Source organism: Fulmarus glacialis, unplaced genomic scaffold, assembly GCF_000690835.1.
Source record: "Fulmarus glacialis isolate BGI_N327 unplaced genomic scaffold, ASM69083v1 scaffold32488, whole genome shotgun sequence".
In the NCBI taxonomy this organism is placed as follows: domain Eukaryota; kingdom Metazoa; phylum Chordata; class Aves; order Procellariiformes; family Procellariidae; genus Fulmarus; species Fulmarus glacialis.
The window spans coordinates 1-15,315 of record NW_009230672.1 but is presented as its reverse complement, the minus strand read 5'-3'; the positions used below and the strand labels follow the sequence as shown (position 1 = coordinate 15,315).

The following is a 15,315-nucleotide window of genomic DNA, read 5'->3' as shown; positions in this document are numbered from 1 at the left end:
ATATTATTTAATAGTATAATTTTAATAAAACTTTATTCAAAATAAATTTAGTGAATAGTTTCTAGGACTTGCTCAGTCTCCACACTATCATATCTGAACTGAGCTGAGCTTCTGCTATTTTCAGAGAAATTTCCCGGTAAAGAGGACCACTCATTGTTCGATTCATACTTAGCACACTCTCTTCCCGTTCATTCTGAAGCTTCTTTCTGAATTGCTGAACTCCTTCTTCACTGTCCAGTAAAGAAGCCACAGGAGCATCACCGATTTTCTTGCCAGGCTCCTTCCCCCATGTTAAACTGTTTTCAGCTGTACTCTCTTTTGAGAAGAAAGAGCCCCTTGAGGTGAGCATTTCTTTTTCTAAAGCCAGTGCTAACTGTTCAGTAAGTACACCTTTGCTTCCAGATCTCAGGAGTTTTACATCACAGCTTGGTGGGAGAACTCTAGTAAGGCTATGAAGGCACTGGAACAAGACAGTCAGATTTCTGTAAAATAAGATTATTATTATTAAAGCTACCTTGTATCTTCAAAATTCTGTAGTGGAAAATTAAACAAAGCTACTTTAAATCAAACAGGGAAAAACTTATGCTGAATATGGTCTTAAGTATTATGTGTACTGTACATACAAGAATAAGCAAGGGCTTTCTAATGGCGTGCACACTAGGCTCTGTACGTCAAAAGAACTGACACTAAGCGAACTTCAGCAACATAAATGTTCTATGCTAAAATATATGTCCATGATTAGGGTTACATGTGCATCACTTGTTTCTTTAAGCAGCAATTCATTGTATGTGAAGGCCACATGTAATAGCACAAAGGAAATGTGTTGTCTGGTCTACATCCAGGGGCACAAAAAAGTCACTTATATTCATAGACTGTCACTATCAATAGGTATGTACAGCATGGCTATTAGGTGGCCCACAGCTTGTCTTTTTTAAATGGTCACTGGAGAGGGAAAGTTAAACTTAAAAATCAGACATTCAAAATTATTAAGAAACCAAGATGAAATAGTGCTGGTAATCATCAGGGAACCTACTCTCCTGGATACCAGTGTAACATGTATGACACAGTGACACATTCCTCATTTTAAGAGGAATGTAGAGTTTGTCCAAAGTCTTATTTCCAGTGTTTGCCCAGACAAACTCCTCGGAAGATGTCTTTTGATGAAAAAAAGAAAAAAAAAAATTATCTCAGAAAAAAAAGAGCAACCCACCAAAACCAACCAAACAAAAAACCAACACAAAAGCCCCCATAAGCATCGTTAAGTAGCTAGTTTTCTCACACATATCAGAAAGGCATTTTTCCTTAAAGTACTTCTATTTCAATTTAGTTATCTCAACATTCCACTACTTATAACAGATATAGTTTATTTTAGTTCTGAAAGGCTGTGGAAAAGAATAGTCTGTAGCTCCCACCTATCACAGAAATATCCTAGCTGGATAAAAGATCAATCCAAAGATGGGAACAAAAGATATAGAAAATACAATCATAGTTACACCATAAATGTGCAGCTTACTAACTATTAATGCAAAATTGGCTCAAAAGTGAATAGTATCAACTAACCAACTTTTCAAAAGGAACCAAAAGTCTTGAGGCTTAAAATTTACCGATTGATTTCTTAAACATTTCATCCTTTCCTCTTACATAAAAGAAGGAAATCAACTCCTAATTTGAGTAAAAGATTGAACCTCACTATAAATTAGAGACTCTTAAGAGATATACCTTTTCTTTCTTTTATTTTTTAGCTTGAACTCTTCAGGACAGGCAACATTTCTCAATACTTGAGAAGTACTTTTTACGTTGTGAGCCTTATCCAGGTAAATTGTAAATTATGGCAGTATTACTAACTTGTGTAGCCTGGTTTAGGAAATTTTATAGACATTTGTCCAAGAATCTACATAAGAAAAGTAAATCACTGAGACTTTTCAGATTATTTCCTTTTCAAAATCATGGTAAATAGGAGATAAAGATATCAGAAACGTGTACAAAATTAGACTAAATGTACGTTGCAGTATTAAACTACAAAATGACAGAGCAATAAATTTAAATTCAGTATAACTTGGGGTTTGTTGTTGGTTGTTTGGGTTTTTTTGTTTGGTTTTTTTTTTGTTTGTTTTTAACATCCCCTTAAGGAATTTTTTTTTAAATCAACACATGTTGAAGAAAAATTATATATAAACTAAGAATAATATAAGAAAAATGAATATAAAATTATGACCTAGTGAAATGAACAAAAGAAATAGTAGCAAGCAGATATTAATGGAGACTAGACTTATTTGTAATTCAGTGTTCTAGCCTAGACAAAATTAAACAATGCAGTTCAGGTTCTGCCATAGTTCTGATTTGAAAATAATTCCGTTGTTGCTGATGGTTATCATATCATCATATTGGAAGCCTATTGGTTATGATTTTGTCTGTTGTTTATGGTACCAGCAAGAAATAGTGTAAAGACAAAAAATTGTGTATGCAAGATGCATATACTCTACACTTTTTGAGCAATTTTACCTGCAAAATAATGTTAGAACGCCTTCAAATGGATTTTTCAGGGTCCAGTTAAAAACTGTACCGTACACATTTCCTGCTTTATGACAGAATATGTTGTCATGGCATTCCTTAAATGGTGTGCACTCCATTTCTCCCATTAACCATGAATTGACTGGCGTCAATGTGCAGTCAGAAGACACAATCTGAAAGGAGAATCTGACAGACACTGCAAGGACAGCAAGTATATCTTCCATGGAACCTGCAAGAAAATACAGTAAGAAGATATTTGACCTAAATATTTTGATCATGTTGCATGCATTAAATGTGCTTAGATTTTTGGTTCACATTCCCAGTTTTACGTGAAGAGTTTGCACCTGCATTCAGGCGTTCTTTGGGAATTTTCTTCTCACCTAAATTCTTATATCTACTTCTGTCAAGTTAGCTGATTAACAGAGCTCCACCTATATAATGAAAGCTCTAAAGATAAATGTCACCTTGCCAAAAGACGACTATTAATAGCCTCCCGTGATAGTAAGATGACATGTTGGCTTTAGCCAATGATACAGCATTAAGAGAAGAAAGAAATTAAAATTCATCGCAAACGATCAAAAGGGTATTTCGCCACATGAACAGAAGCCCAGTTCAAAATCAATTCAATCAGGAATATTAAAAGAAAGGAAAATAAATTACCTTAATAGATGTTTAGATGAGGAAAAGCTTCAATTACTTTGGTATTATTAAGGAGATAATACTATGTCAGAAAAAAATCTATGTACCTAATCAATAGTATGTATCTTATTTACAGAAAAAATGGAGGCTTCAGCATTCTTTACTTAGACTTATCTTCAAAATTAACCTTTCCAGATATACTTCAGCACCAATGCTAGCGCAAAACCTTACAGCAACTCACTTAACATTTTTTCCATTTTGAAAAATGTTCCATCTTTTATTTCATGCAGCTTTTAATTCCCAACAAGTCTATGCAGTTCATGTTCAAAGAGACAGATGTGATTACACTTTGAAAACTTAGCTTGGCATCACCTAGAGTAAACAGAAGAATCAACCATATATTTATGAATCCAAATTATATCAATATATTTACCTGTACAGTAACTATTATCCCTTAGCATCTTTACTGAATGTTTTCCATTTGAAATATCTTCCAGACTTAACAAAATTTTCCCACAGAGTACAGTAATCTTTTTGCTCTCCTGTAAACTATTGTTCCGATGTTTTTGTTTCTTTGCATGTAGAAGAACTATGCAACATACACGATGAAATGCCAATAATGGTGAAAGGCTGGTAACAGCAATGACTGTCTTTGCTCCATCCAGCTGAATCCTTGAACATCTCTTAGGAAACTCTTTTTTCAGATCATTCTTCCTATGCAAGTCCAATTTAATCTTTTTTGGAGGAGGTTCAATTTGACACGAGGAGACAGCCAATGCTGAGCCGGCTTTGTTCAGCTTAATGATTTTATTTCGACACTCGATAATCGGAGAAATCGAAGAGAAGCCTTGATCCATCACTAAAGATAAACTGACATCACTCATTGACCTGTGAAAATCCATATAAGATGACTGCACTCCCAGTTTGTATTTTGCCTTCTGACAAATAATCAGAACTTTGCAGATATATACAGACATTTAAGACTACCACAAACTCCAGTATCATTCCAGGTTAAGTCATAGATGGTGCAAAGAGTATAAGTCCTTCAAATGACTATTTCATCTAAGCTTAGTATAAAGATTTTCAAAACGTGGACTGAATTTTCTAAGAGCTTCTAGGAGTTAGATGCCTCATCTCAACTGAAAGAATTTGGATGTCTAATTCACCCAGAAAATGTTGAAAATTCCATACAACCCATGCAGATACTCTATGACATTTATAATTTATTTTTAAAGACTTCACTTTCTTTTAATAAAAAATTACAGAAAGTATCAATTCTGCCCTCTTTGAGGACTGAAAGCTCTTCTGATGTTCTATATTGTTTTATAGATAATTCAAACAAAATTGAATGTAGAGTAAAATAAAAGGTTTAAAATACTTTTACCTTAAACATGCAGTAATTTCCTGAAATGTATGAAGTACTTTATTCAATACAGGGTTCTTTCAGTGAAATCCTAATATTACTGTTTCAGATCCTCTCTTAATCGGTATTTTATTCTACCAATCAATTCAGTCTCAAGATGTCACTGACATCTGAAAGTCTTATGAATGCCTAATTTTCTTTATTGAGAAGTATCACCACCTCATAATGCAATCTAAAACATCGCTGCAATCTTGCATTAGTAGGAAGTACAAAAATAATCAATAAAGACTTACAGTGTTGGGGGTGGAGAGAAAGCAAGCCCTTTTCCCCCAAAACACAGGTCGTTGTACATAGTACTGAACTGGAGCCCAGAAGACCTAGGTTCTGCTGCTAGCCTACCAGGTAACCTTTGACAAATGACTTAATCTTCACAGATCTTTTCTCAACGGTAAAAATGGGGGAGAGGGCAATATTGCTGGTGGTTTTTAAAGAATGGTTCTAAATATTCTGAGGATTTCTGAAGCTATACAGAAATCAAATATTTCATTTTCAAAAACAAAGTCATCATCATCAAAGCTAAAGGAATAAACACTGCCAAGGCAAAAAAATCTCTTGCCTCAGTAGCTCTTAACAGAGGCTGTCAAGAAGATGAGGTCAACTTTCTTGTAAAGTTATAGCAATCTGGCAGTTGAGAAATAATATACCTGCAGTTCCATCAGAATGGCCAAAGGGTGTAACAGGTCAGCTCCCTCACAACCACTTGAATGATTTTCAGTGGCATCAATAGTCTTTAAGATTACCCTAACACAGTCTCAGCTACACTGCTTGTGGGAATATAAGTTAAAAGGTAAGTTCTTACTCCACCAAAGTTTACATTACACAATGCACATCATAAATTTATGTTTCATGTAATCCTGTTTTTTATACTGTGTTCCAAATTAGTTCCCTCCCTGTAAGGAGTGACATAAGTAGTATTTACAACTAGAACCGAGCAATTAAAATGAACAGAATAAACAAATAATTTTAAAGGCAATAATAAGAATAAACAAATAATTTTGAAGGTTTAAGTATTGTATGACTGATTGTGCCACATAATCTATGCAATACATAAGCTTAGCAAATATTTTATTTGATTGGATACTGGACTGTAGCATAGTTCAATTCAAAAGCTGAGTATTTATTAAGTCGATCAGAGAATTTAAAATGTTTTCTTTTGCACTTCTTTAAGCAAATCACTCTTTAGGAATGGCAAGATGTTAACAGTAAGGCATCAGGAACTGTATAGCTAAGACAGAGTTTTATCTACACCACATACTGATGTCAGCATAGCTATGTCAACACAGACCATAATTTTTGTGAACTCTGTTGTAAAAAGCCTCCAGTAATTATGTGGTTATACTGACACAACTGATTTTTGCCTATACAACGTATTTTTTTGCCCAGTGCTAGAGACAGACAAGCAGTAGCAACAATACTGACAAAGACATGCACTTGAAACACTTTATATACAGGTGCTCAAAATGAGAAAGTTCAAAGCTCAGAAATCCACTTTTGCTACTGCAGAGCTTAACCTGCAAATTCAGTTTCTATAAAACTACTCAATGAAATTATTAAATAAATTTATATACTTACAAGTAAAATGATCCAGTTAGTTTTACTCCAACTACCAAGCTGTCACCCACAACACGCTGCCACAATTTCTCTACGAAGTGCTCTGGGACTTTAGATGCCAATGGTGTCTCTTTACTAAGAGAATGAGGAGGATTTTCTACATCATCCCAGAGAGAGACAAGACCTTCCTTACAGAAAAACGTTTTTTTTTTAGATAAATTGAGTGGAGATATTAGTTCTTTTTATACTGCATCACTTTGTGTTTTACCACAAATGATGAAGTGCTTTTAAAATACATAAAATGAAATCTGTATAAACTAGTTTATTCTCTAGAAGAGATTCAAAAGATAGAATTGCATTTTCTTAAAACACATGATATAATGAAAAGCACAACTCATTCTCTCCTTGTAAACATCACATCTATAAATCTTGAACTGTCATACAATCAATTGTCCAAAGAAGATTTAAGGTACTAGAATGTATTTTATATTACTACATTAATTGCTTGAAATTTTGTTGTCTAAACCTGGCTGACTTGAAAGGGACCACAACAGTAACTGAAAGGGAGATCAACTCCATTTCAAGCAAATTAGGAGGCTTTTTTAGAACAACATATTAAGATAACATTTTCCCAACCTCCATCACCTTCTCAGCCCATAGTTCACTCTGCCCCCATTATAAAATCAATTTTGCTTACACAGATCTATGACAGCTCATTTTTCGAAACATGTTAGATCACAGACAGATATTCAATATCTAGGCAACTGTGCCAATTAAGACTGTACACTCGCCCTTCTGTTTGTCACTAACTCTTTGTTAGAGGTTACTCATACAACTCAGTTGTCAGGAGGTATTGTGCAAACCAATTTCAAGTAAAGGCAACTAAATTTACTCTTATCTACATACATTGACAGGTTAAGGTAATGAACCAGACTTAAAAAACAGATTAATGAGTTTTGATAGTGGCAATCCCTACTGGTGAAAGTAACAACTGGTTGAGAGAAGCACCCTCAACAAATGGCTCGGCAGAATTCAGAAGTGATCTGTACTCTCTTCTGCATTTTACCTCTTTTGCCGTTGGTAGAATATGGGTTCGTTCTTCAACAAGATCTATTAATGCTCTGCAAGATTCAAGAATAACCCTCTTCTTGAGTCCTAAATGCTGCTGTAGCTCTCGAACAGAGGTGCAACCAGCCTGTAAAAGATAAAAACGACCATTAGACTTATGCTTAGGTCTACTGCAAATAAGAACTGTTATTGAAGCTACCAAGATATCTTTTCAGCTTTCCATTTTTATGCAAGTATCACAAGCCAAGATCCTGGCGTTCCTCAAGTAATACTTCTAAAAAATGTTTAAGTCAGGCTACTCTGCTCCCAAAATATGAATCTAAGAATCTTGGCCTCTCAATATTAAACCTAGAGTTTCTACGGTAAATTTTATCAAATTATGTAGATATTCAGCCCTTTCATTATTATTCCTGCTTCACTTTTCCATTGATACCAATTTTGATTTCTTCTCAAGACTTGTATTGATTATTGGTCAAGTAAATATATTGAAGAGTTGACAGATTTATAAACAGATATATGTGCAGGCTATGTCTCGGGAAAAAAGGGAAAAAAGGGAAAAAAGGGAAAAAAGGGAAAAAAGGGAAAAAAGGGAAAAAAGGGAAAAAAGCATGCCAGCACTAGCTTCTTAGATTTTAAGAAAGCTCCTCAAAAGCTATTCTCTGGAAAGCAAGATCTTGAGAAGTCCAGTGCTGCCAAGGAGAGAACAAAGCTCACCATTATAATGTAAAAACAAACTCCCCCCTGGCTCAAAAAAACCCCAAACCAACCAAAAAACAAATCAGGATCAATCATAACCAACTGACAAGCCTGAATAAAAAGCACTTCATGTAAGTGAAGTGATGCCCTCTGCTCAAGCTGCAACGGCAAAGGGCATTTAGGGCAAGTAGCACTCATCATGATAAGTTCTGCAAAAAAATTATTTGCCACCTATCAAGCCGTGCATTTTAAGTACCAGATTCCAAGCAATAACCCAGTGCCAGACTTGAGTCAGGAGAAGAAAAGGAAGAGTTAAGAACAAAGATGATTCTACAATACCTTCCTAATAGAGGTCATCAGAATACCAAACCATTACTTACTCCCATTAGTGAGCAACTCCTGAATAAACAACTGAGAAACAGAAAGCAACTGGGGAAGCAGAGACTGAGAAGCTGTCAAAATGGCCAGAGATTCACTGATGTATGCTTCCTGACCAATCTGACTTTTGCAAGCCCTTTTGCCTCATAAGGCAACCCAAGAATGAGACCTAAAATCCACCACATGGCAAACCCAAGAGTGGGCAGCGCCTCCCATCAACTCTCTCTGGAACAAGTGACATGCACATCCTTTCTGCCATATGCCAAGATGTACTGCTCAACAAGCATCAGCAGAAGTCACAAACTTTGCACTGTGAAACCAAGAAAATACAGCTAGATCACCTTAAAATAGAAAATAAACATCAACATAAAAACAAGGCAGTCCAGAGTCAAACACAATAGAGCTGTGAGTAAATCCCCCATGAATAGCAGAACAGATGAATCACTGTCAAAAGCAAAGCAAATTAAGGCAGAAGCTTAGTAGTAAGTAGAACAGCCAAGTGTTTTGACACATTGCAATTAAAGTTGCAGTATTCATAAATAAATAAAGGAATACCCGTTCATACAGAGCTAAAACTACTGAGCCAAGAACTCTGGCACTTTTACAAAGGAAACAAAATGGAAAGGAAGATTCATGATTGATAAGATTAAAAAATATTGGGAAAAGCAAAGGTAAATGGAAAAAGTAGTCAAAAAAGGCAGAGGGAAACATAATTTAGAGATCTATATACTGAAGCTGCTCCTATGGTAAATAACTGGTTCTATGTTTTTCAAGTGACTAAAATCCCTTATGAAAAAAATGTCAAAAAGAAAATGGGTCAATCCACAGCAATAGACGGAAAAATAAATACTTAAAATTTACACTAAAAATAGTAATAAAAATCAAATTATTTCTTAAATAACTTTCTACCCACCCCAAATCAGCATTGTCAGAATGAGAACAAAACAACTAGACATTGCACAATTCAATAAATCAGTAGTAAGGATTAAAAAAATACCTGCCCCAAAACAGGCAAACCAAGTCAAAGGAAACAAATTAATCATAGGTAAAAGAATTTGGCATTATCATCCTTGCAAAACTTAAATACTTGGGGGGAGAACAGGACAATGGACATAAAAAGACACTTCTGCCTCGTGGTACTTCTGCAAGAATAACCAACAAAAACCATGAGAAATGCTGTGACCTCAGCTGTTGTAATGTAACTGTAGTACTCTGCCAAAAGAGGTCTTCTTCAGAAGATACTAAAACGAGTGTTAAAGAAAAAAAATCTTCAGAAGAGAAAAGGCTGGACTCGGGCCCAAAAGACTGTATACAAGATAAACACAGAACAGTTAAAAAACGCACAGACTGATATATTTTTCAATTTCACTACCTGCAAAGTGCAACTTATATGTATTGCTGTGTATAACTTAAATGCAGCCTACTTATATGCAGGGGACCATAATTCAGTCCTGCAGAAGTTCTCTGCAGGAGAAAAAACAGCTACGCAGATGTGAAATAAGAGGTAAGCAACAGAGGTAGGAAAAAAGGCTGCATCTGCTATTTCATTTTGCCCTAAAAGATGAGATTCCATAGAGACTGTCAAAACATGATTTGATTGCAAATTTCCAGAAGACGTGCATTTTGATGATAAATATCAAGAGGCACCACTCCAAGGCTAAATAATGTTTGGAAATTCCCAAGCTAAGCGGGATCCATGCACTATTACATCAAAACAAGCATCAGATGACAAAAACTAGCAAGAATACTTCACTGTTCAGGGAAACATACAGAACAATGGAGATCTCAACAAGGAAGAAACAGTAAGGTTAAAAAGAAATATCTGCACATACTTCCAAATTCACCAGCATGACAAAGCATTAAAACATCGGAAGATTTTCAACTTGCTTACAAGGCTTGTGCTAGCATGTGGCTTTGAAAATTAGAGATCAAAAAGATCTTAAAATAAATAAATAAATAAATAAGGTCTTATGAAGGATTCTGTGTCTGTAAGAACTTTATCGGCAGATGATACAGGAAATCAGTGGCTTGTTTCCAGCAGAACCAGTAGGATGTGCAAACCAGACTATTCATTTGATCCTAACACAGATTCACAGAGCTGTACAGCTGAATGCCAGTTGGTGCATTAAAAGAACAAAGTCAGAGAACATAGTTACATAGAACATATAGCTGTCAATGGCAGGGTGACAATCTTCATTACAACAGTGGAAGGAGCAACAAATGAGAGAGATTGAAACTAATATCTCTTTTGTAGAGGAGGAAAGTAATGTAACTTTTTTTTGGAAAGAATGCAGCAGCGAATCAGTTTTAAAATATATGACTACCCAAAAGAATCCAGAAGCGGAAAAAAAAAGGCATTTGGAAGGAAGCTTGCACTTTTGCATGTAAAAGCCAATAGGTCTCTAATGTGCAAAGTGAAGAACTGTGAAAATGCAGGGTTGGAAGGGACCTCAAGAGGTCCTCGAAATTAATCCAACTTCTGCTTTCTTGTGCCTTTCAGGAAGGAAAAAATCTATTGTCCAGTGTTCTCCAAATAACAGCTTTTCTCTTTTGCAAGATATGTAATACCTCTTTAGACATCTTTTTTGGAACTAGAAAAGTCTTTTCCCTCTCAGTCTTTTCCTAACGTGTCATAGTTCTTTTCTTCCAGTACTAAACTTTTGCCAGTTAATTTGCTTCATTTTTAAAGGCTGGAGATAAAACTGCCACAATATCCTACTTAAGTTTTCACTAATTCTCAAATGACAGGAATAATTACCTTCTATCTCATGCTTAAAGCACTCTTAGCAAACTAACAATAGCCTCACATCATTGACTCAACTTGAGATTTACACTATCTCCTAAAGCTTTTTTTTTGTTTTAAATAATCTTCCTATTTTGTCAGTTATTACCCATGTGGTATAGGCCAACACACAATACTGCAAAAGAACATCTTGGAGAGTACGCTGGGTGTTTACTAACAGGATGAAGGGATGAAAAGGAGAAAGCAAGCAAGCAAGCAATGATATATCCCCATTGATTACTTGGACTCTGGCAAGTTCCCCCACCTTGTTTTATAAATGATGCTAATTAAAAGAAGGATACATTTTAGCTTCATCTACTGTACTTTGCAAAATTATCCTTATAAAACTGCTAGTTACAGAAGGAAAAACAGCAGCAGGTGGTGAAATAACCATGGTCGCTGATTTGGGCAAAAGTAAAAGCCAACTTGGCTGAAGTCTGTGGACAAAGAAACAGACCATAATGCTCTTTATTTTCAGGATTAACTGCCACTCATCAGCACTCACTGGGAATCTGGCATTACACTATCTCAAACCATGTAATGTGGAGCAAAAGAAGTAAACATTCTAATTTTATTAAACTGGTATTTAAACAACTATGAGTAAAATGACTGTTACGAAGCTTTGATAGGATAGCCTCAGCATTATCTCAAAAGTTTAATTAAAATTAAATTAGACCCTTCCAATTACCCAAATACATTTGTAACAACTGAGAGAACTGAAACACAGACTACCACTGATTGAAGAATGGTTACTTAACAATGTTGTCTTCTCCAATAAAACAGTATCATTAACCTCAGCCTTTAGATAACGTAATGATACAGAAAAGTAATCTGGAGAAAATATGGAGGCAGAACTATTGAGTACAAACCTGTAATCTTGTTTCAAGAGCTTGGACAGTAAGCAAACTATTCTCTTGCAATCCTTCTGCAGCAGGAACATCATGTTTATAATTAATACCTCTCTAAACAAACAAAACAAAACCCTGAATTAATTAAAAAGCTGAAACCAAGGTACAGGCTATTACACAGCATTATAAAAATCTGGGGGAAAATACAGAAAACCAGCGGAATCACAGTATGCATTTTAAAAGAAAAATCTTATCTTCTGAAAGCAATTAGTTCGATAACACATAATGGAAAGACCCAATTATGAGAAGATAATTAACAAGCACTATGGCCTTAATTAAGAGTTCTTAGCCAAAAGGTAAGCATTGTAGCAAACCTGTTACATATGTGAAGCATTTTCAACCGCATTAATTTAATTTCCCAAAAGAAGTTGATGCTATCAAGGAAGTAGAATAATCTCTTCAGATAACTTATCATTACAGCAGGGAATATTGTATTCAGACTTCAGGGCATTTCACAGCACACATCCAATTTCACTTTGCACCAATACTTTAATGATTTGTTGAGGTTTTCTTAATTTAGTAAGCACAGACTGAGTGGCTGAGAAAACGCATGCTGAACTTACTGCATAGTTGACCTCTCCAAGATCCGTTATTTTGAATGTACTTAACATGTCTGTATTGCAGTCATCCTTAAAAAGCAGTAACAGTTGCTCACTTCCAGAGCCAATAAAATCATCCACCAGAACAGACTTCACTTTTTGCCATTTGGAGGCCACCTACAGTAGAAAAGGTTTTGAAATACATATTTGAATAAATCTTGTATTTGAGATTTTGTTTTTGTGAAGTTTGTTTTTTATAAAGAGGCAACCTATTCAGGTGTGTGGAATGCAATATTTTAAGAAGTTTCAGGCTCTCACTCTTACTCCATAATTTAGAGCTTATGTAACTCTGGGGAAAAACATCACTTTCCAGAATATAGTTTGCAGAGAAGATGACAACTTTTCAGTGTACTCAAACAGCTGAATAGCTGAATGCTGTAACATTTATTTAGAACCAGTAATACCTGCAGGTCAGTTAAAGTCATTATGCCTTTGACATTCAGAAACATATTTGTTGCATTGCACACTTAAATAAGTTTGAGAGGTAAAGACAAATTTGTACAACAATGCTGACGACTAAATGGGACAAACTTTCATTTCCTGAGTTACCTAAGTCTTCTTGACTGAGTATTACAAAACCCTAGCAGTCTCTCCTGACTTTAGGAAACGAAAGAGAGGCCTCCTCTTGTCGTTTTCATGAAACAATAAACAATACTTTTTGTCACTAGGAAGTGAGACTCAAAAGGCTTTTAAATTCCAATGAGAAATTTATGTTTGCAATGATATCAGTTTACTTTCACTTTAACACAAATTATGTAGGCACACTCACAACTATTTTACAACTTCAAATTCTCATACTATGGAAGTTTTCAATTAGCAACAGAAGGTTTGGCTCAGATTTGTAAAATATATTATTAAATAATAGAATCCAGGATTTATTTTCAGATATATAAGCAAGCAATGAAAGCAAAACAATCTCACGCTTTAGACAGGTTATTTTAACAGAAGCAACAATAACAACAACAAAATCTATAGAACTTAAACATGTAGCTTTTCAGTTGCAGAAACTTCCAATAAGACAATATATACAAAAAAAGATACAGTAAGAAAAGGGAGCTGTTTAAACCCACAAATACCTGTAAGCTGTCTCTCCTCTGTACAACACAGATATTTCCGGAGGCAAAAGACACAATAAAAAGCAAATCATTGCTACTGGTTACAGCTGTTTTTACTGAACATGGTTTCTCATAAGGAAGCTCACAAACGCCTTTAGGAAGACCATCTTGGAACCAAATAAGCTGATTCTTGTGGGTTATGGCAACAAGTGATATTCGGAGCTGTTTTTTCAATATCTCTTTCTTGCAGACGTAAACAGAAGATACCACTCTGCTGTAAGCATGAGGCATAAAGCATGTGCCAGTCAGCATTTTTTGTGTTTCAATTGCGTATCCAAAGAACTCACTACCCCAGATGGCTCTGTCTGAAGTGGAAGACTCATCCTCATCTTCACTCCCTGGCAAGCAAGCCGTTCTTATCCCTAAGACAACTGTGCCTTCATCCTCAATTTCACCTGTCCACACAACAGAGGAAAGCTGAACAGGAGCACTTAGAACAGTGCAGGTGTCGCATGAGATGTAGAACAGCTTGTTGGCATGCCTCCACAAGACTGAAGGGCCAGTAAACAACCTGATGTCTTCTTTCATCTCATAATCCAATTTAAAATGAAAAGACTGTTCAAATTGATTTGAGCTGTGAAGCAACAGTAAAAGGTATTTGACAACATTGTTCTGTTTTTTCTTTTTCATCAAAACGCAGGGAAGAATAATCCCTGTTCTGGAATCCGTTGTGCAGCTACAACAAATTATTTCAATTTTTAAGTGACTGGCACGCATGCTGAATACTCCAGAAGACTTCTGAACAAATAGCTTAGTGTCTCTGTTGAACACCATTCTTCTCACACATAAGTTCATTGTTTTATCAGCTGCTCCCTCCACATGTTTTGGTTTTGACAGCTGAAATATAAGGACTTCACCATTGTAGGACAAGAATTGTTCTTGCTCACCTAGAAGCATCTTTATTTATCTTTATGTATGTTCCTCTACACGAAAACTGTATGTGTCTCCTTTTTTGTCAGGATTATTTCTCTGGGGAAATTTTACATCTACAAAAGTGAACAAAAAAAAAAAAAGTTAAATTGTTTTGGGACTAGCTGAACTGATCCTTAAGAATAAGAAAAACTATACATTGCAACACAATGACATAGACTAATTTGAGAATATGAGGCCAGTATGTGCTTTAATCTCACAGATTAAAATGAAGTTAAGCAACTTTGTACTGAGAGATTTAAGTAACAGAAACATTTTAGAAATGTATTCTAGCATTTATTTACCAAAGCATGAATTAGCTGCTCATCAACAGCTACATGGCATAATGTAAATTGAGAGAAACCAAACCAAACCGTACCTGCACTGTTTGTGTGATTGAAGGTGTCAGCTCCACAAATACACTGAGCGGACTGGAAAGCAACAGTGCTTTGAATTCTCAAATTTAAGAGCCTTCACTCAGGTGTAGGCGTTATTAATAAATATAATTCATTCTCCATTAAAATTATAAAGCCTCTTTAAGGAAGAAGTTCTCTGAAGAAAAGTCCAGTTATTTCGCCGCCAAGAAGGCTCCCTCCCTCCCCCAAACAAGACCCCGGGGACCCAGTGCGAACGGCAGCCGTCTCACCAGTTCCACTCAATCCCCGGGGTACGAAGCGACGCCCCTCGCCTGGCTCAGACGCCCCGGCAGGGCACCCTCCCTCCGCCGGCTGAGGGG

General features: G+C 35.7%; 1 protein-coding gene across 1 annotated transcript; it reads right to left on the bottom strand.

Moving 5' to 3' along the window:
* On the bottom strand, positions 1 to 14,567 carry FANCB (Fanconi anemia, complementation group B). The gene is made up of 8 exons (XM_009584327.1): positions 13,632 to 14,567; positions 12,520 to 12,672; positions 11,918 to 12,010; positions 7,191 to 7,319; positions 6,146 to 6,312; positions 3,584 to 4,038; positions 2,503 to 2,740; positions 1 to 482 (listed from the first exon to the last, which is right to left on the bottom strand). The coding sequence occupies exons 1-8, from the start codon at positions 14,565 to 14,567 to the stop codon at positions 62 to 64; spliced, it is 2,592 nt and encodes an 863-aa protein (XP_009582622.1). The 3' UTR covers positions 1 to 61.
* Between the last annotated feature and the right edge of the window lie 748 nt (positions 14,568 to 15,315).